The sequence below is a fragment of the Convolutriloba macropyga genome, chromosome 4, assembly GCF_964194025.1.
Source record: "Convolutriloba macropyga chromosome 4, txConMacr16.3, whole genome shotgun sequence".
Taxonomy (NCBI): Eukaryota; Metazoa; Xenacoelomorpha; order Acoela; family Convolutidae; genus Convolutriloba; species Convolutriloba macropyga.
In genome coordinates, this window is record NC_134471.1 from 47,772,174 (window position 1) to 47,794,388 (window position 22,215).

The 22,215-nt window shown below is 34.7% G+C and overlaps 2 protein-coding genes across 7 annotated transcripts in view; one reads left to right on the forward strand and one right to left on the reverse strand.

Moving 5' to 3' along the window:
- The window catches only part of LOC142338462 (uncharacterized), a 94,718-nt gene that overhangs the window by 36,379 nt on the left and 36,124 nt on the right, over window positions 1-22,215 (reverse strand). For both annotated transcript variants that reach the window (XM_075388230.1, XM_075388229.1), the window contains one exon: window positions 6,440-6,480. In XM_075388230.1, the coding sequence (XP_075244345.1) occupies window positions 6,440-6,480 (41 nt within the window). The remainder of the gene's footprint in view (window positions 1-6,439; window positions 6,481-22,215) is intronic.
- Window positions 9,005-22,215, forward strand: part of LOC142337711 (uncharacterized) — a 46,771-nt gene continuing 33,560 nt past the window's right edge. Inside the window, exons 1-3 of one of the 5 annotated variants that reach the window (XM_075387161.1) lie at window positions 9,005-10,674; window positions 17,812-18,854; window positions 19,041-19,758. In XM_075387161.1, the coding sequence (XP_075243276.1) occupies window positions 19,478-19,758 (281 nt within the window). In that variant the 5' untranslated portion in view covers window positions 9,005-10,674; window positions 17,812-18,854; window positions 19,041-19,477. Of the gene's footprint in view, window positions 10,675-13,376; window positions 13,916-17,270; window positions 18,855-19,040; window positions 19,759-22,215 lie in introns of those variants that run through there. The other 4 variants (XM_075387163.1, XM_075387162.1, XM_075387164.1 and 1 more) reach the window with 4 other exon arrangements.

Genomic DNA, 22,215 nt, shown 5'->3' on the forward strand with positions numbered 1-22,215 from the left:
CTAAATTTGCGCTGTTCATCATACAGCTCTCCCATTACGTAGGGTTGCGACAAAAAATGACCCAGAAAATCGGTATAAATAGAGGTAGACTAATGCCTCAATTCATTCTTAATTTTAAAAATCAATGTAGGTTCAAGCACGCCATGAATTGTAAAATATAGCTGGCAGATTGCCTGAAAATAGCCAGATCTGCGGTCTCAAAAATAGTAAAAGAAACAGACAAAAAGAAAGTTCTCTTTTCATAAATGCTGAGATGTAAGAATCTGTTTAAGAATCTTTTGATAAAGAATCTATTCAACTTAACACTGCTTCTATTAGCTGCTCTCAAAATAACCTTCAATTAGTGGCACGCACTGACTTGACCTTAACTGTTTGAAATAAAGTAGAGAAAAGTCAATTTCAGGTTGAAGTCATTTTTGAAAGTGACGTAGGTCACATGTGACTGAAAACTTAATCACGGGAATGAGCAAAAACTCTCTCCACTAAGAGTTAAAAATGACGTCACGCACGCATTTCAGTTGAACTTGGATGATCGAATGAACAAAAAACAGATTTGAAGTGATTGTGACGTCATATGGTGGTAACAAAAATTTTTAAGACAAAATAATAAAAACAGCAGGACAAGTCCGGAAACAATTCAAAAGAATTTCCAATGACTAAACAAAAATAGACCACGAATAGACATTGAATGGATTGGGAAAACTTTTTAAAAATGCGATCATTAAACATAACCGACTAAACGTCGGAAGAATTGCTCTTGAACGACTAGTGCGAGCTCTAATCAATTGCAGCCTGCTTCAGTCGGGGGAGGGAGCCTAAATGGGACTAAGAAGTTCTATAGTGGGCTTCAAATAACCACATTAGAGGTTAACATATACCACTATTAAGATTTAAAGTAAAAAATGACACCAGTTTCGGCGCACTTTCCATTTGACTTTTAGTATTAAATTGCCGCCAATTGAGTTCAGCTGCTTGAAATTGTGATTGAGAGGGAATTTTAGATCACGCGAAATGCAAAAAGTCAAGGGCGCAAAAGTCACTCGAAAAGTCAAAATTGTCAAGCGAAAATTTTGCATAAAAAAAGACACACACGTTTACAATAATTGCTATGAACTACGTTCAAGAGCAATTAAAAATCAAGTGAAAATCAAAGTCAAATTGGCGCAGGTGAAAAAAACGACTATCGAGAAAGCGAAAAGTCGTTCAAACAGGGTTTTCTAACTCTGCTTTTAAATTAGAATCAGAAAATTTACACCGCAAAACCACTCATTTTATCGCTCCACATCCTGTTTCGAGATGACAAAAATCATCACTTCAATTTGTCTTCAAATATCGTGAAAATGTGTGAACAATCCGGAAGACCAAGCCGGCAGAATTCCGAAAACGACTCGAAGAGCCATCTCTACAAAAACACTACTCCATCGAGTAATTGGTACATACTAAAACCACTAATATATATATATATATATATATATATATATATATATATATAATATTTGAAGTCAATTCAAGAAAGAAGCTTTCAAAAAAAACTGAATTTAAAAACTAGAAATAACAAATCTCTGAATATTAAAAGAGCACACAAAGTCAAGGATAAATTACCTCAAGCAAATTAGAGTAAACATGCTCGGAAAACAATCGGGAGGTCATACTAGACTAAGAAACTCGTCTAAGATCGTAAAAAGGACGAACTGAAAATAAAATAAGAAAAATAGTTTAAATTTCAATTTTTTTCTCATGTTTCTCATCATAAAACGTTTTACAGCAACCAAATAGTAATCACTTGGTATCTAAACACTCCTTAATTAATAGGCTTAGCTTCCAAATTAGCTTAAAAGACATTAACTACCACAAAACCTTCAAACCTCCTCAAAAACAAACAAAAAACTTAAAAATATCAACCAAACCTCAAAACAAAAAAACTATTTAAAAAGCCGCATTTGAAAAAAGATCGCTCACTTAGTAATTTTTTCACACCTCAATTTCTCGCTCTCCCCAAAGCAGTGGTATGAACAAGAACCGCTCTTTTCGCTCCTCTTCAATTTTGTTCAGAAACCAGACTCCAAAATTTTAAATTTTTTACATGTTTCATTTCCTGCTTCCAAATTGATTCCAATGAAAATGATAGAAAAGGACTTCTCCACTACTCCTCTTCGAGAGGTAAAAAGACAGCGCTTCGGTACAATTCAAACTCCTTGACTAGTAAAAACCAAGAGAAGGCCAATATTAGCCTAGTCCAGCTTCCCCAATCCAGCTCAGCTTAAGGGTCTCAGAAACACCACATGATGCAAATACAAAAGTGAAAAGTTCAAATTTGGCAGATCTGTCTGTTTATCATAAACTTTCCTTGACAGTTATAAAAATCACGATTGCCAGAACAACTGCAAGAAAGACTTGTGTGCCGTATAAAAGAGACAAAAACGGATACACATTTACGTTGAAAACAAAAATGACACAACTCAAAAGGGTATGTTAAACATTCAGCGATAAATTTAAAAAGCTTATTAAAATTATTTCCGCAGAAGCCTTTTTTATCAAGGACCTCTGTTACACATATGAGTTCCTTTGACCTTAATTCAAATTAAATTTAAAAGTTTAAAAGTGCAAAAATCATTTTACTGAGTAAGTCACGTATAATCACAACCTAATCACGCAAATGACTTAAAAACTATTGCTAGAGAGAGTGGTAAGTGACTTCGCGCACGCAAAATTAGTTAGTGAGAAAAAGAAGTCACTAAGAAAATTTGACTTTTTCAACTTTGCTGTGAGAAAAAATGTAAAACGAACAAACAATCCAAGGAATTTAATGAACAATTTTTAACTACTGTACCTGAACCGCAGATCAATTGAACGATGAAAAGAAAAACGAGCTCAAAAGCTGAGAAACTTAAATATGAAAATCATTGCTAAAACTCTTTATACTTTTACCCTGAAGGCCAAATTTGATTCACTTAAATATACTCATTAACACACGCGCCTCGACCGGGCTTTATTGCCCACAAAAGATACAAAAACTAGAGAAACATGACAAAGACTTGAAAAATAGCAAAATTTATTGAAATTTTCTGAATTTGGTGATATCATGTACGACGCCATCTTTCGTCTCACGAATCTGTACAGAAACTCATCCGCAAGTTTCATTGGCCCTTAAAGATCTATAAACTCACAAAATGAAAAAAATTGGAAAATTTGAAAACAATTGTAAATATTTTCGTCCATTTCATCGTCTTCAGAAAATATGCAGTAACCAATTTCAAGCTCAAAATGTCACTCAAAGTGTCACTGTCCACTAAAGATCAATAAACTCGGAGAATCATAATAACTTTCAGAGAATGTGGAAAAAGTTTCAATTTTTAGAACAAAAATTGCAAAAGTTCGTGAATTCAAAATGTTGAAAACCAAACCATTGTCCCTATTCCTCGCCACTGGAGCAGGAAAAACTGACAAAAAAAAATTAAAATCTGAAAAATGACCATTTTTATCAAAAAATTGCTAAAATTCGTGATATTAAGATGTGCTTTTAAAACTATTCCGTTGACACTTAAAATTATGCAGTAGCCTAATATGAAACTCGAGGAGGTTCCCTGGCCCCTGCGGCTGGAAAAACTCAAAAACGAAAAAAAATTTGAAAAACAGAAAGTTTTACAAAAAAAATTCTAGACATTCAATTGTTAAAACCCATGCCACTAAAAACTATGCATTAACTTATTACACAACCTTAGAGAAGGCCTTGGACCCTGGATCTGGAAAACTCAAACTGACAAAAATTTTCAAAAAGAACTTCAAATGTGAGGTTATATCAAAACATTGCTAAAATTTTTGATACAATGTTCCTGAGAACTATTCTAATTCCACTAAAAAGTAAACAGTAACCTATTATCAAACCCTAGAGGAGGTTCCTGGTCCCCTGGCAGTAGAAAAACTCAAGAAATGACACTTAGTATAATTTTGCGTGTTTATGTTTGCAGTACCCAACCTTTAGTTCACAAAATTCTCCCGAGGTCATAAAAGGTAATTCTTTCTTGCAAAAGAGCTTTATCAACTTTTACAAAGGTCACTTTAAGACTGGTCAAACAAAAACTCGAAAAACGACAAAAAAAACGTGAAACTGCTTTGGGCTCAAAAACTTGTAAAAATGAACTTTTAACCTTGAATTATGGCGTTCCCAGAAAAAAATACATTAGCATAAATATTTAGAACTTTCCTATATACATTAGCATAAAAAGATATTTCGTAGAGCGTAAGAGCCATATAAACTATGCCCGAACTTAAAATAACCAAATGAAAAAATTCAAGAAAATTGATATAATCTAGGAAAAAGTGATTCATTCACGGCTCAAGAACAGCAACAACTGATCTTATCACCTTAAATATAGGCCTTCCCAGCAGTTGCTGGACTCTAGGTGAAATAAAGACTACTAAAACCAGATAACGGTCCCTAATGAAACTTTATGCCTGCTGAGCTTTACCTGTTTATCCCGTTTTCATAAAGTCACGAAAAAATGTGTGAAAAAAAAGACGGAGCCCCAATACAATCCACTCCTTGGATTGTAAAAAAAAAGCCAAGAGCACCGCAATATACTTCGCAGCTATAAAAATCATAAGCCATAAATGTTGCGCGGCGTACTGTGGGAATAATTCAATAACTGACAAGATATCAGTTTATTTCGCCATCTAGAAATTTCAAATGCAACTTTCATTATACATAGGGACATGATAAGCCTTCAGATAGATACTTTAAATAACGAAATCTTTGACCACTTTAAGCAGGCATTACATGTTATTTTACATGTACATCACAAAACTTGTCACAACTTTGTTTTAAAAAATTCAGCTGAGCAGTCAGCACAGTAACTTGACGCTATTTTTCCATCTCTCTGTCTGTTTGGTCTTGCTATTTGGGATATTCCTTGAAAGACAAAGAGAAAAGCGAGGATAAATTGGGGGCCAAGTGGGGGGAAGGGGCTAGGGTTAGTACGGAATAGGGAGGTTGGCTGGTTGAAAAGAAAGGAAGATTATCAAAAGCAATCGGAAGAAAACTGTCTTTTAATCCCCAACATCACTTACAAATCACACTTTTCCACTTTTCACTTTTTACATCCTTCCAACACATTCAAGTCTCAATTTGCACAGAAGTTATTCAGCAATACAAATTGGCTGAAAAATTGGGGAAAAAATATCGACGGGCTTACAGTTGTTACTTCGTCCTCAACGCTTATCTGTAATTTTAAGAACGTAGAAGAGGATTTCAGATTTGTCTAAAAACTTCCCAATTTCTTTTAACTTTACATTTTTCATACATAACCAAGGGCAGGTTCAGAAAATATAAAATTTTTAAGCTGAAAGCTGAAACTTATCTATAGTTCTCATGCAATTGTTAATGTTCTATTATAGCATCAACGTTCAGTAATTAAATCGTGTTGTTGTTTTGATTCCTCTGATCACGAATGCACTTTGTTCACATATTGTGCTAAGAGAGATGCTTTTATAGCATTAAACTTGTATTATATATACAAAAACTGCTGACTACTTTTACTTTCTTAGAATTGCGAGACCACTGAACAGAAATATACGTTTTTGTTCTCTTGAGTTAGATTTTAAAACCTAAACTACTTTGTTAGTTGTTTCATTTGTTCAACTCATCGCTGTACGATTGTACCAATTAATTTCAGAAAAATTATTTGGTTTTTATTTGTGTCAAAATCATTGTCTCTATAGCCATTGCGTCAATGTCAAAGACGCCTGATTGCATGTCTGATCAAAAATTTCAATTGGTATTTCCATATCGAAATCTTTTCACTCCTTATCATCCCATTGTTTTCACCACCAATCCAAGTCAGTGGATGACGTCATAATGAATGCGCAATGGTTTTTATTTGTGTCACATTGTGCCACAAATAAAAAAACTAACGAGAAAAAAAACTACGAGAAAAAACTAACTGTGTTGCCTACGCATAGCAGCTTTGTAAAAAATAGTAGACTATAATAAGCTAGCTATAAGACTAAATTGCGATAGAAATTTTCCTTTGTAATAAGTCTTGGCCCACAGATTTTCTTATGCAGCAGTACAATAATTTCTATAATCTTGATTTTCGCCCGATCATTGTTATTTTTTATCAGTTCATGTCGGATCAACAGAGAAATCACTCTCACTGGCTCTTCTATCAAATATATTGATGAATAACCAACCCCCTCCCCCCTGGCACGCTGTTCTTCCCCCATCAGTGCTCCTTGACCAATTGTTTTTTTATACATATATATTTCTTTCTAACAACAAAAAAATCATTTGTGTCCAACTTGGTGAATGTTTTTGCATTGATAATGCTCTGCTGATCACAGGAACCACTAGCCATGTATGAAAATATCAATTGTAGATCAACTTTAAATCATACATAGACTAACAAGGTAAAAGTTGCAACAGTTCCTAATAAGGACTTACTTTTTCACAGTGTATGCAATCAGTGATCTGAAGAATGGTATCTGAAACAAAAGACTGGAGTTAAGGCACATGAAACCTGAGAACTTCAACACATAGTAAGTTCATTTCATTGGGCAACAATAATAAATTCGACAGAAAAGTTCACACGCGTCTGTGCATGCACCGAAATTCCAATATGACTTTCAAGCCTGTAATAAAAATTATAATTTTTTTTTTGGAAAATTGACAAAAAATCACCCGGTCGACATTTAAAAAAGGAAGCATTACAGTTCAGTGCCTCAATAAATACCTGGAAACATTGTCCTGGTACCTTAATGGGCTGAGATCAGAAGGACAATGTCCATGGCATCGCAAAATCGAGGCACTAAAAATTTTACCGGAACTAATTTTGTAATCAATCATTTTTGCAAACTAAAGTAGAAGTGCCAATTCACTAACTGATATCACTTAGACCCACAGAATATCTACGAAAATGCTGAACTGCCTAAAAATCACCTGATTTTAAACCAAAAAGTCAGCATTGAATATTGGATGCTTTATTTATGGTCAACGCAAATTATCAGCGAAGAAAATTGCATAAGGGCTGACAATTCTAAAAATAATTTTAGTTCCAGCAAAGAATACGCCTTTGGCTGGTTTAAACAATCGTTGGCTTTGAATTCCAATTTATTCAACTGGGAATTAGATGCCAGCTCCCCTTTGAGCGATTGTTTGATCGGGATTGAACTACTTTGCCGAATTATTTGAACAAAAACTCTTATCATTTTGAGCTTTGTATAGCTTTCTAGGATTTATGGAACTGATTTGCGGTGGTGCACAAATTACATCAAGTTTGTATGATTTAGTTATATAATAAGATATATATAGTTACAATAAGATACAGCTCTTGTGCATGGTCGTTTACATTTTCTTAACTTTTATTTGCACACCTTTTATTGTTATCAAGGACAAAGCAGTTGTTGCTCTTATTTTAAAAATAACATCCAACTTCATGACAGTTTCAACATTTTCCATAAAATCTTAACAATTCCATTAACAGCGACATTCAAACTTAACTGAATCAATGTGATATCAGTCGTTTTAACAATAGTCCTTAGACTAACAGTACTGCGCAAGAAGTACGCCTAGTTGTAAATGAACAAACCTCTTTTCTTAAAATTCTGTCCACTTTTCCCCTGACAAATGCCCAAAACTATCTATGTTACCTTTCTATAACGTCAATTTAAACCTATTAATACAATTTATTTAAACTGAAGATTCATCTACATTTCAAACTATTGGTTGAAATGAACGGCTTCAAAAATCCGCTGCAACACAGACACTTAGGGAAAGGTAATCACCAAATAATATCCTTATTACTTTTTTTGTCATTGAAAGAAGCAAGAATGCTGACAAAACTCTGTGCGTGCAACAGAATATTCCAACATTCATATTTGACCACTTGACCGCAACATGGCACCCAATCAGTTCATTGGGTAGGCTATCGCATGAGCAACTGCATTCGTACTGATTTTTTTGTCTCAGTAAAATGTGGAAAGAAAACAATTATTTGGCCTCTGGAAGTTTCAAAAAATTAAAAAGGTTTGAAATTTCAGAAGAATCAAAAGACATCCAAAAATAATAAGATTACGAAAAAATGATACTAACTAGTAGATTAAAGACTGGTAACTTTGCCTTTTTAAGGTAAAGCTCGAGAAAAACATTGCCACGGATGCTATGAGTGAAGCCAAAGTTGATATCTGGAAAAAGATCTGATAAAAAATTTCTTCCCAAATTGCGACTCCGAAACAACTATTGGCAAAACTGCTTCCAATACAGATACTCATCATTCAATAAATGACTACAATCTGCTAAAAAAATCAACAGACACGGCGGCATATACGGAGAAAACCGAGGAAAGGGAAAGGAAAAATGAAAAAAAATGTTACTAAAAATTTAAAAAGCTACCTCCCTGCTGTTCGATAAATGAACAATCCATTGCTAGTCCAAAAAAAGCTAGTCAACAATCACGTAAACAACGAAATGTCCAAGAAATATTACAGATTTACAATTTATTTCAACAAAAAGGGCCACGTATAACCTTGAAATGCCCACATATTATTACCTATATAATAGCTCTAGATTAAATAGTGAACAAAAAAAGCTATTGCGAAACGCTTAAATTCAGAAAAAACTAGACAAACACACGAAAAATAAACAAAAATGGGCCAAAATTTTGGCAATAATTATCCAATTTTCTTTAACAAACAGAACTCTAAAATTCTATCAAATGAAAAGACAACCTAAACCACTTAAACAAATAAGTTAAACCAAAAACACTCCAAGGCAAAACCGCAAAAATAGCTCAAAAATGCATCTTAAAGTTGACCTAAACACTTCTTTTCACGTGCAGCATTTGACTTCTTCTAAAACACATCCCCTAAAAATAGAAGAAGGCGATGTAGAAAAAATAGATTATTCCTCACAATTACTCCTTTTCGAGTCTTGAAAAGGAGAGCGCCGTTGATAATAGCCGTTTAGACGCTGCGGCGGCTACTAATGAGGTAGTTCCTCTGTGTTGTTATGGAAACTATTAAAATCTTCCAAAGAAGTTTTCAAAAGAAAAAATAAATCAGTTGTTAAGCAAAAAATCAACCAGCTGAGAAAATAAATTCACAATAGCTCATTGTAGCTGATTTAAAAGATTTTTAAGATACATTCCTCAGTCTTCGAATGATTGTGCCTATGGACTATGTTATTTCCATGAAACAGAATATATAAAAAGTTTAAATTTGAACTCAGAATTGGTTAAGATTTTTGACCCGAAGACTTTGCCGTCAAATAAACACCTGCAATAAGCTAGAGACATAAATTCAAATATACTTTTTAAAATTTTGACTCTCAAGAGTCTGAAAAAACAACAAAACATTTTAATAAAGCAGCAAAATCATGAAATAGCCAAGTGGCCCAAAATTAGAGAAATTCCTGCATCATAAAATTTTTTTCTAAAGGAGGAATTCTCAAAATTCAATATTTGTAGTTGAATTCTAGATGCGGAGAGCTTTTAAATTATACGCATTTTAGTCTCAGATGCCCTAAAAAAAGAATATTCTGAACAAAAAGGCCAACTAGCCTAGCGCAGCCCTGTCTAGCAGTTAAAAGAAGAATGCGTTTCCATTAACAATTAAATAATTAAGCAAAAGATCTCTTCACTTGCCGTGTCCATCCTTCGTACAAAAAAGGAAATCGACAAGAAAAAGGAGACAAAACTCTTATTAGACCAAGGTTCTGATGCCTTTTTGAACTCCAAGGGAACTGAAAGATGCCATCTTTGGCGACATTCGACAGAAGACGAAAAGTACAAAGACTTCTCCTTTATTACGATTACACTAAATATCAGACCGATACAGAAAAATGATACTCATAAATTTTTTGTTATTCTTGTTTGATTATTGATAACTTAAGCAGTGAAAGTTATTGCAACATAAAAAGCTCCATAGACATCTTCCCATTTTGTCCCTGGTTATCTGCACTATTTCCTTACGTGCTTCAAAATGGTGAACCAAAATACAACTACCCAGAAATCTTTGTTCTATCTTTTTCACATTTACAAAATACACACTACCAACTTGTGAACAAATGCGTCAATTTAGTGAACAGATTTTCTGTCCTGGGGTAAGAAACTGTCCACAATTTGCGACTAAAAGATTATTATGGAACAACTTATTTCTCTTCCATTTTCTCACAGGTCAAAAAGCACACTAATATATGTTACATTCTTTAACACAGGAGCCAATGAAAAATAATATTGAGTTCTGCAGGTATATATTGAAAAACTAAGATATAACTAGTAATACTTGGTCTGAAGAAGGATTCCCAAAATTGTTGCGCAATATTTCTTTCATGTCGCTAGCATGAAAGAACTGTAATTTACTTCACACAATTCAACTCGAGTAGCAGTGTAGGAATTGAATTTATTTCAGGGTAAATTTTCATTGTTTGTTTCCCTAAAGCCCCTCCCCAACCGCTTTGAGGGTAAGAGCCTTTGTTTGAAATGCCAATTGTTAAACAATATTATCACTTAAACCCTACAAAGCACGCAAGTTACTACGCTGTTTTAATTCTTACAACTATGCTTACTTACATTACTTATTTCCAAGAACACTTTTTTCCAAGTTAACACCGCGTTAACTCCTCCTTTATACTTATTATGCGTAACTGAAATTCGGTCAACTTCTATAGCTAATTGACGACAGGTAAGTACAAGCAATTAAATCACATCAAAAATAGCAAGTAACTTTTATTTGAACTGCTAATTAAAAATAGCATCACTGCGGGGATTAAAGCGGAAAATTACTGCTTTATATTTGAACAGTGGCTAACAGCGAAAAGCTTCAACTTTATTAGTACTTAACAACAAGAATTTCCAGTCTTTTGTGGCGTACAGTTAGTTGCGAACTTCGATTAACAAGTAATCAGAAACAATAGTAATCAGAAGATTCATATTAAATTGACCATAAGGCAAATAGCAGTTTTTAAAAAATATTTGGACACAACCATAAATTTCATTCATCTAGGAGCAGCTGCGTGACTCCTGATTTTTCAAAAACTTGTTTAATCATACAATTAGTTGTAGTGATGCATCTGCTATTACACTTAAAACACGATTCTGTAAAAAAAATTGCGAAAGAGGAAAAACAATCTTTAGTCAGAAATTAAAAACCTTTGTATGGTTCCGTATGTTTCCATATTAAATTTTAACATAACGGACTGACGTCGGTCGACTTCCTCTCAAATGCTTGGCAAGCGGTTAGCTTCGTCAGTGACTGAACGCAGAGTAGGGACGCTAGCTTAAGCTTAATGGGGGGGGGGGTTGAGCGTGCGGGTTCCGGGTAGAATGAGGTGGAAGACGGTAAGGGGGAGGGGTGTCAAACTCGTAGTTCTTTAGAGCTTGACACCCCCTCCCATCACCCCCTTGTTCATCCTTAATTTGAGACTAGCAATGTGCAAGGCTCTAACAGAACTCCGCAGCGACTCAAAGCCCTCCGCCGGGCTTTACCTGTTTATCGCGTTTTTCAGGACAAAAAATCGAACGGTAAGACGAAAAAAACTATCAGACAAAAAATCCTTAGTAAGAAAAAATGCATAAAAAGGACGTTTGAGAGCCATTTATCAGCCGTCAGTTTCAAATGATATTATACGTATCTTTATCTGCATTCGTCAGGTCGCCAAAAACGACAGTTAGCATAGAGTTTGTTCCATCATTAAAAGATTGCCAAAAAACCTCAAAAATTTATGAAAAGCTAAGCTAGCTTTTATTCCAAACAGTTTTCTAAAACTATCTGTGGGTCCAGTGTGAAAAGAATGCTACCACATTACTGAAAATTGTTAGAAATTACATTCTTCGACATGTGTTTCGTAGACCATTTAATTCTCCATTTTAATATTTACCTATTAGCACTATCCTCCCGGGGGATAGGGGGTTAAAAATGCTATAGGACAAGCCAGGCAACAAAAGTAAAACAAAATGACAAAACTTCTACCATTCTACAATAATCATTCTCAACAACTATTTTCAACTAGCATTTAATCTATGATGAAAAATTGATTATCTAACAGAATTAACATAAGGGACTAACATCGGGCAAATTTCTCTCAAACGTCTGGCGAGCGGTTGGCTTCGACAGTACCTAACTACGGCTTAGTGAGGCTAGATATAGCTTAATTGAAGGAGTTGAAGGAGCGTGAGCTGCGCGCAGCGGGGGCTGCACCGGGTTGGTTGATGCGGGTGACGGTGGGGGGAGGTCTTTCTTTGGCTGCACGGGGCCACGTCTTTACGGCCTGAACGATGTGCAGGGCTGGGGTGGAAGTGAGAGGGGGATGATGTGGGAGAGGGGCGAAGTAGGGGGGGGGGGGAGGGTCAAACCCAAAAAAAAACAATGAGTATACGTCTCCAACACATTATATGTAAATATAATACTTAGAGACTAGTGAGCTGAAAGTCTCTAAGGAAACATGGAACATAATGCCCTGAGAGTTACCTTTTATCCCATTGTTGACGACGAAAAATCAAATAGGTCAAATGAAAAATCCGTGAAGCGAAAATCCTCACAGAAAAGACATGAGTAATATAATTGCTACAAACTTTGTTTGAGAGCAATTAATCAAAAAACAATTAGTACACAATTAATTATTTCCAACTTTTTAATGTAAGTTTTACAACTCTTACTTTTGAAAAACAAAAATATAAAATTAAAAAGCCGGTAAAACACCGTGTTCATCGAACACAACGAACCTTTGGAAAGAACTCAAGTATTTTGGTTTCTATTTACCTTTGCTCGTCGTTATCTTTCGAGTAATTTTAAAACGCTTTCATGTTTACAGATAGAAAAGACAAAAACTTTTTTTTCGTCACTTTTGAACCTATTTAGTCATAATTGAATATAAGCAAAACAAAAAAATCAATACAAATCGCTGAAATTCATATTCGTCTCCATTGAAAAATCGTGATTGCAAAATTCTGGTTTAAATGAGGGGGAGTTTAAAATAGAGCTTCAAATAATTGAGTTCAGCTCCTTAATTATAAATGAGAGAAATTTCGAAATCAGGTCAAACGTGAAGAAGTCACTGGAAAAGTCAAATCGGTCAAGCAAAAATTTTTCAAAAAAAAACGGACGATTGAAACAATTGCGTCAAACATCGATCAATATAAAAACGTGGTTAATATTATTGTTTTTTATAAAATTCCAATGTTTTCCTTATGTATATTCTGTTTATAGAATCCAAAAATTCCGTTGAATCTTTTTTGTCCATCAATCTCTGGGACAACTCAAAAGCAAATCTTTTGTTATTCGAGAGCGTTCCAGAGAACATGCTTAATTACCAGCTCAATTAGCCAAATCTAGATACTTCTTGGTGCAACATGAGTAATTGACAAGGTGATTTTTCTGGGGTATAATTTTGCTTAAGGGCGGGGGTGTGGGTATCATTAAAATTAAGGTCAGCATTAAGTACTGACCGCTCTCCAAAATCTGCGTCCAATGAATGTAGGTCAAAACGTTCTTTATGAGCTGTTTATTAAATACCGTTGCCGAATACTTCTTTACATAAAGAGCCAGCTCTTTACATAAAAATGTCTAAGCGAATAAATCTTAGCGAATAAAAATTGAGGTCAGAATTAATGCTAGTCTCCTCCCATGCGACCAGGAATAATTCCAATTTAGAATTCTCTTCTCCAATATCTCAACAGGTGAACAAGTTATCCATACTTGACGTTGTTTGCATACAAAAATCTAACCACAAAATTCATTAATTGTTCATTAACTCAACTCTTATTTAGGTAATAGGACTACGCCCTCATATTTATATAGCTGTTTTTGTATCTCTTTTGCTGATCTTGTTCACAATAACTTTAATAATAAAAACAGTAAATTCTAAACGCCTTGTAAAGAATACGTTATCGAACATTTCATATCAACTTTATAATAACAATGCAAGGTATAAAAACTTCAACTTTTCCTATTTAACTCAAATAATAAAACTGGAGAACCGTATTTCATCATTCCAATCCTTAATCCCCGCTCCTCATTAAAAGTTTAAAATAACTCCAAACCATGGAGCAATTTATGATAGTATTTTGCATGAAATTGTGAGATTTGTGACAGGTTAATTGTAATCTGGGGACCTGTGCTTACACGACTGTTTATTATTCCGAGCAATGCTTTGTTACAGGCAGTTATGAGAATCTACTTAGTGTCACTTTTTCAATCGCAGAACAAGAAAAAGAGAAAAAGACTGAACATCTCTAATTAAGTATTCCAATCAGATCACATTGTTCCTGAAGACCTATAACTGTCAATTTTCTTCTCATCTCTAAAATGCCAGAAAAAAAAACAAATTGCAGTTGTACTTTACAAATCATTCTTGTGAACAAAGCGATTGTCGAGCAACAACATAAATACGTCGCACTCTGCCTGAAATTCAAGTAAAAACAAAATTTTTGTTTCGACCCCAGATAGTGGGGGGGGGGGACTATATGCACAACCAGTTTTTTGTTCAGTGAACCTTGACCGAGTTATATATTTTGACGTAGAAAGACATAAAAAAGCCCATCGAGCGTACAATATTTTGTTAAAAACGAATTTTTTAAATTTCATCTTTTTCAAGGAGCTATCCAGATTTAAAGCTTCCGCGAACATCCGGAATTTCACCGTAATTTTGTCAACTTTTAGCGTAATTTTCTACCAATTTTGCACAATTCCATTAATATCATTAAAAATTTGGTGTTGTGAATAATCGGCCACCCAAGAGCAAGGCTGTCACTAGTACCATTGTGCTTTTTGCAATCGAAGGATTTGAATTTTATTGGGGAGCCTTTTTTAAGATCCTAACGAGTCGGTGAGAAGTTAAAGTGAAGCAGTAACTTTAATAACGCTAGAACAGTAAAGAGAGCAAATGAAATAGTACTTCCAAAGAGTAAAACATCTTTCAAACTGCAGAGAATATTTTCTTCACGTGCCGCAATTCGACAGCTGTTTTCGACTCTTCGCTTGATTTTCTCAACATGCTGTTAAAGGAGACTCATACTCATGTGTCCCAATGATTCATAGATGCTATTGTTTAAATCCACCAATGGACAGCAAATGATTTTTTGGCTTTGACCCTGCATGTTATCAGACATAATTTTCAACCGTATTTGTTGTAACTTATGTTGTTGTCTTCACTTAGTTTCTTTACAAAAACGCAACATTGATGGCTTAAGAAGTGCCCAATTATAACGTTCTTTTCCAACAACTTATTTGTCTTTATGCTTTTGACATTAGGTTCTCACAAAAGGTAAATTTCTGCCTGTATTTTTTGTTCAACTTGTCGCCTGATCGCTAGGGTTGAGTACTGAGAGGACTATTGGCTCTCCAAGGAAGACATCAGTCAACTTTAACAGCGTTTTTAGTCCATAATTTACAATTTTAATGGCTGAGTTACTTGTTTTGCCTCTATTCATTGTCCTTTTTCATTTTTGTCTCATTGATGACAGGTAAAATTGGGCATTCTAACAAGGCATAAGTGAATTTACATAAAATATTCAGTCAAAAATATAAGGTTTCGTGGCTTCGACACGATGTACTTTCGTTTTGGACGTTTCTAGATATACGTTTTTGTTGATCTTTTGTGGTTTTATCAATATATCTTCAAGTTTCTCATTGTGTTTTTTCTGGATGCATTACAGAAAATTTTGTTAATGCATCTTCTAATATTTATCATTTTAATTTGTTTATCTATTGATTAATTTCATTTCTCGTTTAAAGATTTGACTTCGTATTTGTCCTTTTTGTTGTCTTGTGACTATTCCAAAAAAAACTGGTTTCATTAGATTTTTAATGCACTCTTACTGCCTCAGTGGTTAAAATTTTTCGCTAAAATTGTCGACCAAAAACACTCCGAAAACGTATTTTTGTAACTTGGACGCTGATTTCAAGAAAAATTAATGAAAACCATGACTTGTTAACTGTCTTCATTGGTTACGTGTCTTTATTGAGTTTGTTGTCCATTTTTTCTCATCGTCACTTTTTGGTCTCGTTGAACCGCAAAATAGCTTTTGGTCATAAATATGTCGAGCGCTGTGGAGATTTTGTGGTTTATCGTACATTTTTATTTGAAAGGAAAAAACCACTCCGTCAAAAATAATTAATCAAAAATTACGTCTGGCACAAATTTCTTCCTCCACCTTGACTGCGAAAGATGAAAAACTTAAGTAGAATTAATAACAGCAATTCTCCATTACCAAAATCAAAACAAGAAGCAGGTGTGATAATATTGCTTCATTTTTCAAACTGATTACAAAAATTTACAGACATTAACAACCTCTCACCGCAACTCCATAAGATCCAGTAGTGCGTACCATGTATTAGACAAATCAATCAAAACGAAATACCGAGAATAAACGAAAGATACGAAGATTAAAACTCGATGATTTTCAAAAAAATTAAGAAGCTGCAACGTCTCAAAAATTTATTCAACAATACATGATTAAAAAATAAAACAACAAAAATAATCGAAATTTAAAATCTGAGAATTTCAGAAAAACTTTACAAGTACAAGTTGCTCGAAAAAATATTCTCAAAGGACCTTGGGACACCGATGTTATTCAATTAATGACCACCAAAAGAAAAGATAAAACGCAAAATAACCGTAGAAATCAAGCAAAAAAGCAAAACCCTCCTAAAACGACGGGCGAGCGGTTGACTTTATCAGTAGCTGGCTACGGTTCAGGGATGCTGGCTTTAGCTTAATTGAAGGGTTCAGAGGGGCGTCGGGGGAGGGCACATGGGCGGTGTCGAGCGCGATGAGTTACGGTAGAATGATTTGTAGGTGGTAGGGATGGGCGAGGGCGAAAAGGGTGTAAGTAAGCCAAAGTCTGGAACAACCTAATTCCCATCGGCAGTTAGTTGTTTACCCCATTTTTGAGGACGAAAAGTCAAAAGGTTCTGACTAAAAATTGTTCAAGCGGCAATTCGCATAAAGACCACAGGACTAATATGATCTAATATAATCGCTAGAAACTTCGTTTGAGCAATTAAAAAACTGCAAAAAATCAATAACCCGGTAAAATTGTATGAACTAAATTCAACTAAATTCAAAATGACACCAATTTTGTCGCGATTTCAGTTTGACTTTAAGTAGTGAACTGCTACAATTGAGTTCAGCTCCTGACTCTTGTGAACGCGAGAGAGAGAGAGAGAGAGAGAGAGAGAGAGAGAGAGAGATAGAGAGAGAGAAAAAATTCAGATCACGCAAAACAAAAAAGTCACGGCATTTAAAGTCAAAACGGTCAAGCAAAGATGTTGCATAAAAGACCAACACGTTTACAATAATTGCTTCAAACTTCGTTCTAGAGCAAATACAAACTATTCGCCAATCAAAAACAAACGAATTATGCAAATTATTCATAAAACGTGAAAATATTGAAAATTTATTATTCTTCAAAAATCAGACAAAAGCTGATTCCGATGAAGACAAAAGGTCATTCAACAACAACTTAATTGGCATCCAAAATGCACTGTAGACTCAAAAACCAGAAAAACAATACAACGGCTGCTAAGGAAAGGTCTCAAAAGGAAAAATAACTAAAATAGCCCTCAATTGAATCTAATATTAATAAACGGTTATAATGCGGAAAAAACACCCTGTCCAAAAGAGTTTTGAGTTAAAATTAAAGCTTTCTTAAAAAATAGAAAATTTTTGCTCGCTTAGCATACACTTTCACATTTTCCGTAGCCATCCTTGTAGACCACCGATTGAAAAATACCATTTCTACGATTTATTTTGTAAAACTTAATCACTCCTCGCAACCCAAACCTCCCTTTTTTTAATAACCTTTACATTAATATGCCTAGTATTAGAAAGCAAAGTTTACTCCGGGATGGACAGAGAGACCATGAGCAAAAGGGGCTAGATAAAAATAAACCAAAAGGAGGAGAGACGATGATTGAAGGAGAAAATGATTGAATGTTACTACCACCATAATCATCAAAGCTTTATTCCTTTGTCTCCCTTTCTGTTTAAAAAGAGAAGAAATCTGTCAATTAAATGACAGTCCACTTTTTTAACCCACCTTCACAACACCACTACCCGCTTAAATTAACCCCCACACCCAATTCTCTAGTTCCTTTGGGTGCAAAATTGACCACCCTTAATCCCTCTCACCCGTCCAAAATGGAAAAACTTTTTCGCACACTTATTTCTAATAATCATTACATCCCGGGTACAGCCAGTAGTACATTGTATTCCTTCAAGTGACTGGCTCCTGTAATTTTTCCCTTAATCGCAATATAATCCTTTCCTAACCGCGTCCAACTTCATGTTAAAATAACGCAACACGCTAACATGTTAGGGCTAAAATACCAAAGCATATTCAAATTTTCGCCGCGGGTGAAAACCCAGAAAAGAGCCCAGCAAAGATAACACCCGTCATAGATTACATGCCCCTAATTCCCTGCCCACAATTACAATTGCATCCTACAGTTTTATTCTTGTAAAAATCAAGACAAAACCCACATATTTCGAGTCCTTTTGGTCGTGGATTTCTTTAAGCGAGTTACCGTTAGTCCAAGACGCGCCTTAAGACTTTTGTCTTCCACATTGAGAGGTAAATTGTTTCCCGGAGCAAATGTCTGTTTTAGAATTGAGATAATAATGACGAAAGATAAGAACCTTGCTAACCTTATTTAGCTCCAGAAAGCAGTCATTGAGTTTAAATTTTTGCACAGATTCAGTTTCAAATTGATTATCATAATTTTGGTGCCGTTAACATTTACTTCAAAGCGAACACTCAGTTTTCTTATCTCTAGCCCAAAACGAGACTAGAATGCAGATACAGTATTATAAAATTTACTGACAATATTCCGGAACAGCTTCCGCCTCCCTCATTGGAATATAGGTACCAATGATTCTAATTCTTACACCCCCTGTGCTGATGAACTGCAAAAGCGGGCATTAGTTTGTTCATAAAACCTTCCGATTGGTTTGGTCCACAGAATTGTCCAGTTTTTCTAAATTGAAGTCTTAATCGTATCCTACTCGATCGATATCTCAGACACCACATCGAAATTGGTTTTTGTTTCAGGTTCATCAAAACAAAACCAAAATTGTATCGGAGCTGTTTATACTACTCGGTAATGCCGAGTAGTCGCGCAAATATGCTACTCGTACTTGACACCACAACAGTAATTATCACTAGGGAGTGTTAATTTTTTGTTAATATTCTGATTGCTAATTTTTGTTAATATTCTGATTACATTATTTGATATTATTTCTGATTAGACTTTGAATGCTTCTGAAGGAAAACTAAAATCAACTGTTCCATGAAACGACACAAACAAGAACAAATTGACCTCTCAAAACCAATTTAAATCTTCAGCTTCAAATCCAAAAAACAAAAATTGAGCGATCAGTTCGTGATTCTAAATCGTTGATGAAACCAAATTCATCCCCAAAAAGACCCGATCTTTCGCAATGAGCTTAGAATAGATTGTCATAATTATGCTTTACTAAACTTCTAAGATGCCGCCTTTCTTAATTGAAATCATTATGTTAATACAATACTTACTCCACAATATCGCAGGCCATGACCATTTAATGAGTTCTGATATGCCACGGCTAATCACCTCTGGTGAAGAGAGACTTCTCCGCATTGGAACTTATTACGAGTCACGTGACCTGCATTACGACACGACCGTGAAAAAGTTCACAGGCTATTGGAACGAAAATCATTCCAAATTTGTGGGAGAAGTTCAACTCGCCACTGAGAGCAATTACGAAGTGGAGGCAAATCCTTACAAAGCGTAAGTTGATCCGCAAATAAATCTTTCATTTCCATCTCAATTCGGGGCAAAATTAAGCACATTTAGCACTCACCACAATTAAATATTCCCTCACAGAATGTACCTGAGTTGCAATAAGAGTATATTTAGTGAAGCAGCATTCAGTCACACCATTTTAATTGTTTGTGAGTTACCAAGTAAAAATAAAGCATGTTTATCAAAAAATTCAAACAAAGTTTACAAAGTATAACAAATAGCTGCCAAGAATTTGGTCGCAATACAGTATCGAAAACACTAATGACTCCCTTTAGTTGAAAAAAACTCTTTGAAACAATTGGAACCGGTCCGTCCATTCACAGATAATCAATTCTTAGTTTTCGATGTGGACCGCAACAGCAAAGAAATAAATACTGATCCCAAGTTCTGAAATGTGACCAAAGACTGCACGGAGAGTGATTAATGACCGCGAAAAGGCAGCGAGCTGCAATCAATCATAGCTAAGCTGAGTTAACTTGGTTTGTATCTTAAAATTCACGGAATTAAGTAATACCGCAAATGTTCAAAATTCATATAAATTCGTATAAAGTTCTAACTCTTCGAATGAAAAACCATACTTAAAAACATCAGTTTGCCGGGTAGCCGTTTTTGAAGAATTACGACTCATAGTTTTTTCTGCATATTTTGTCATCTAATTTAATCGAGGGCTTCAACCTCGGAGAGCAATCATTTCTATGTAAAATTAGACCAACTGATCAGCCTAGTCAATAGAATACACCAGAAAAGATCAAAGAATCTAAAAACTGCACAACTGACAACCCTAGAACAAAAACTGTCCGCATGTAAGACGCAGAAAAAAGGCCACAGAACAACGGTACAAACACAAATGAGCACATGTACACCTACAGTCTCAGACAAAATATTCACAAAAAAAACAATTCCAAGTTGCAAAATATTCCCAGACAAAATAGTCCAATAAAAGCAGGCAAAATAGTCCCAAATAAAAGTCGAAGCAATCGTAATTACAATTTACAAACAATTATTCTAAGAGTTAAGCTTCTGAATGCATTGTTTTTAATTGATATGATGTAATACTAAACCAAAAACTTAATTCAAAATACAGAACTTGGCAAAAATTAAGTTGCTAATCAGTTTAATATTCGTTCAATGATATACCATAATATGATTTTTTTAAAAGAGTTTTAAAGTTTTAAAGAGTGTTATTTGGTGTGCATATGTTTACCTCTATGTTTGATTGTGACTATTTTGTCTGGGGTTGTTTTGCATGGTTTCTTGAAACTATATTTTGCTATTCGGCACTGTTTTGTCTGTTCATCATGTGACTATAAAATCCACTAAAATCAACAAAATATTTTCACTAAGAGTGGAAAAAATGACTTCAAAAAACCGAATGACGTCTAAAAACCAAAAATCAGTTGAAAAATTGCATGAATGAACAAAAGCCGGGCAACGAAATAAACAAATATAACCGACTAATGTCGGGCGACTGGAGCGGTGGGCTTTGGTAGTAGCCAGCTGGGGCTTAGGGATGCATCAGGTGGGGATTAGCAAAGTGAGGGGCAGGGGGTTGGGGGTCAAGTGATGGTTGAGAGAGCAATTAACAAGAAAAATTCCGAGTTAAAAATTTTTAAAATGAATCATACAGACTTGGCTATCAAACTTATTACAAGAAAAGCCTTAGAAAGTCAACAACGCACAAATTTTTCCTATCAGAAAAAGAAAAGCTACTTTACAGAGGGTTAGTGGTGTGCCAGTAACCAAGATCAATGAGCTGTCCAACTAAGAGACCAACCACACGGTTGTTTAACTACCCTTTCAACTATTTATGAAAATCAGAAATTAACAAGAAATAATGACAATCGATATTTAAAAAAAGTGGCGTCAAATTTCAATTAAAAACAAGAAATTGCGACCGGATTAACCAATTAACCATTATCAGGATTAAACATCATTTAAAATACCACTAACGGACACAGTAACAAAAAAGCAAAACTCAGTAATGTTTATTAAATTGAAATCATTGGAAACAAAAACAATTAGAGAATAAAATAGGAACTAGAAACCATGTCTCCATTGCATTGTAAAATGGAAATAACAGAAAATGTAACGGAAAAAATACGGACAAATATTCATTAATATTAAAAATTCATTATCTGGAGAAAAGGTCATTAAAACCATCAGCAACACATTAAAGCATGCAAATACATAAAAATGCGTAATTCGAAAGCAAGTTAGACATATAAATAATTACATCTAAACTCAGTATACATTAAGTGATTATCCATCCGCAGCAACTATTTCAAGCGCTAAGTTAGCGGCTTCGATCGAATCATTATCGGCCTGAATCATCAGAATATTGGCAAAAGGTATTTCTGCATAAATATATCACTCCTAAAAATTCGGTGCATACCTTTTCAACAATACTTGTTTCAACAATACTTGTTTTAACAATACCATCAT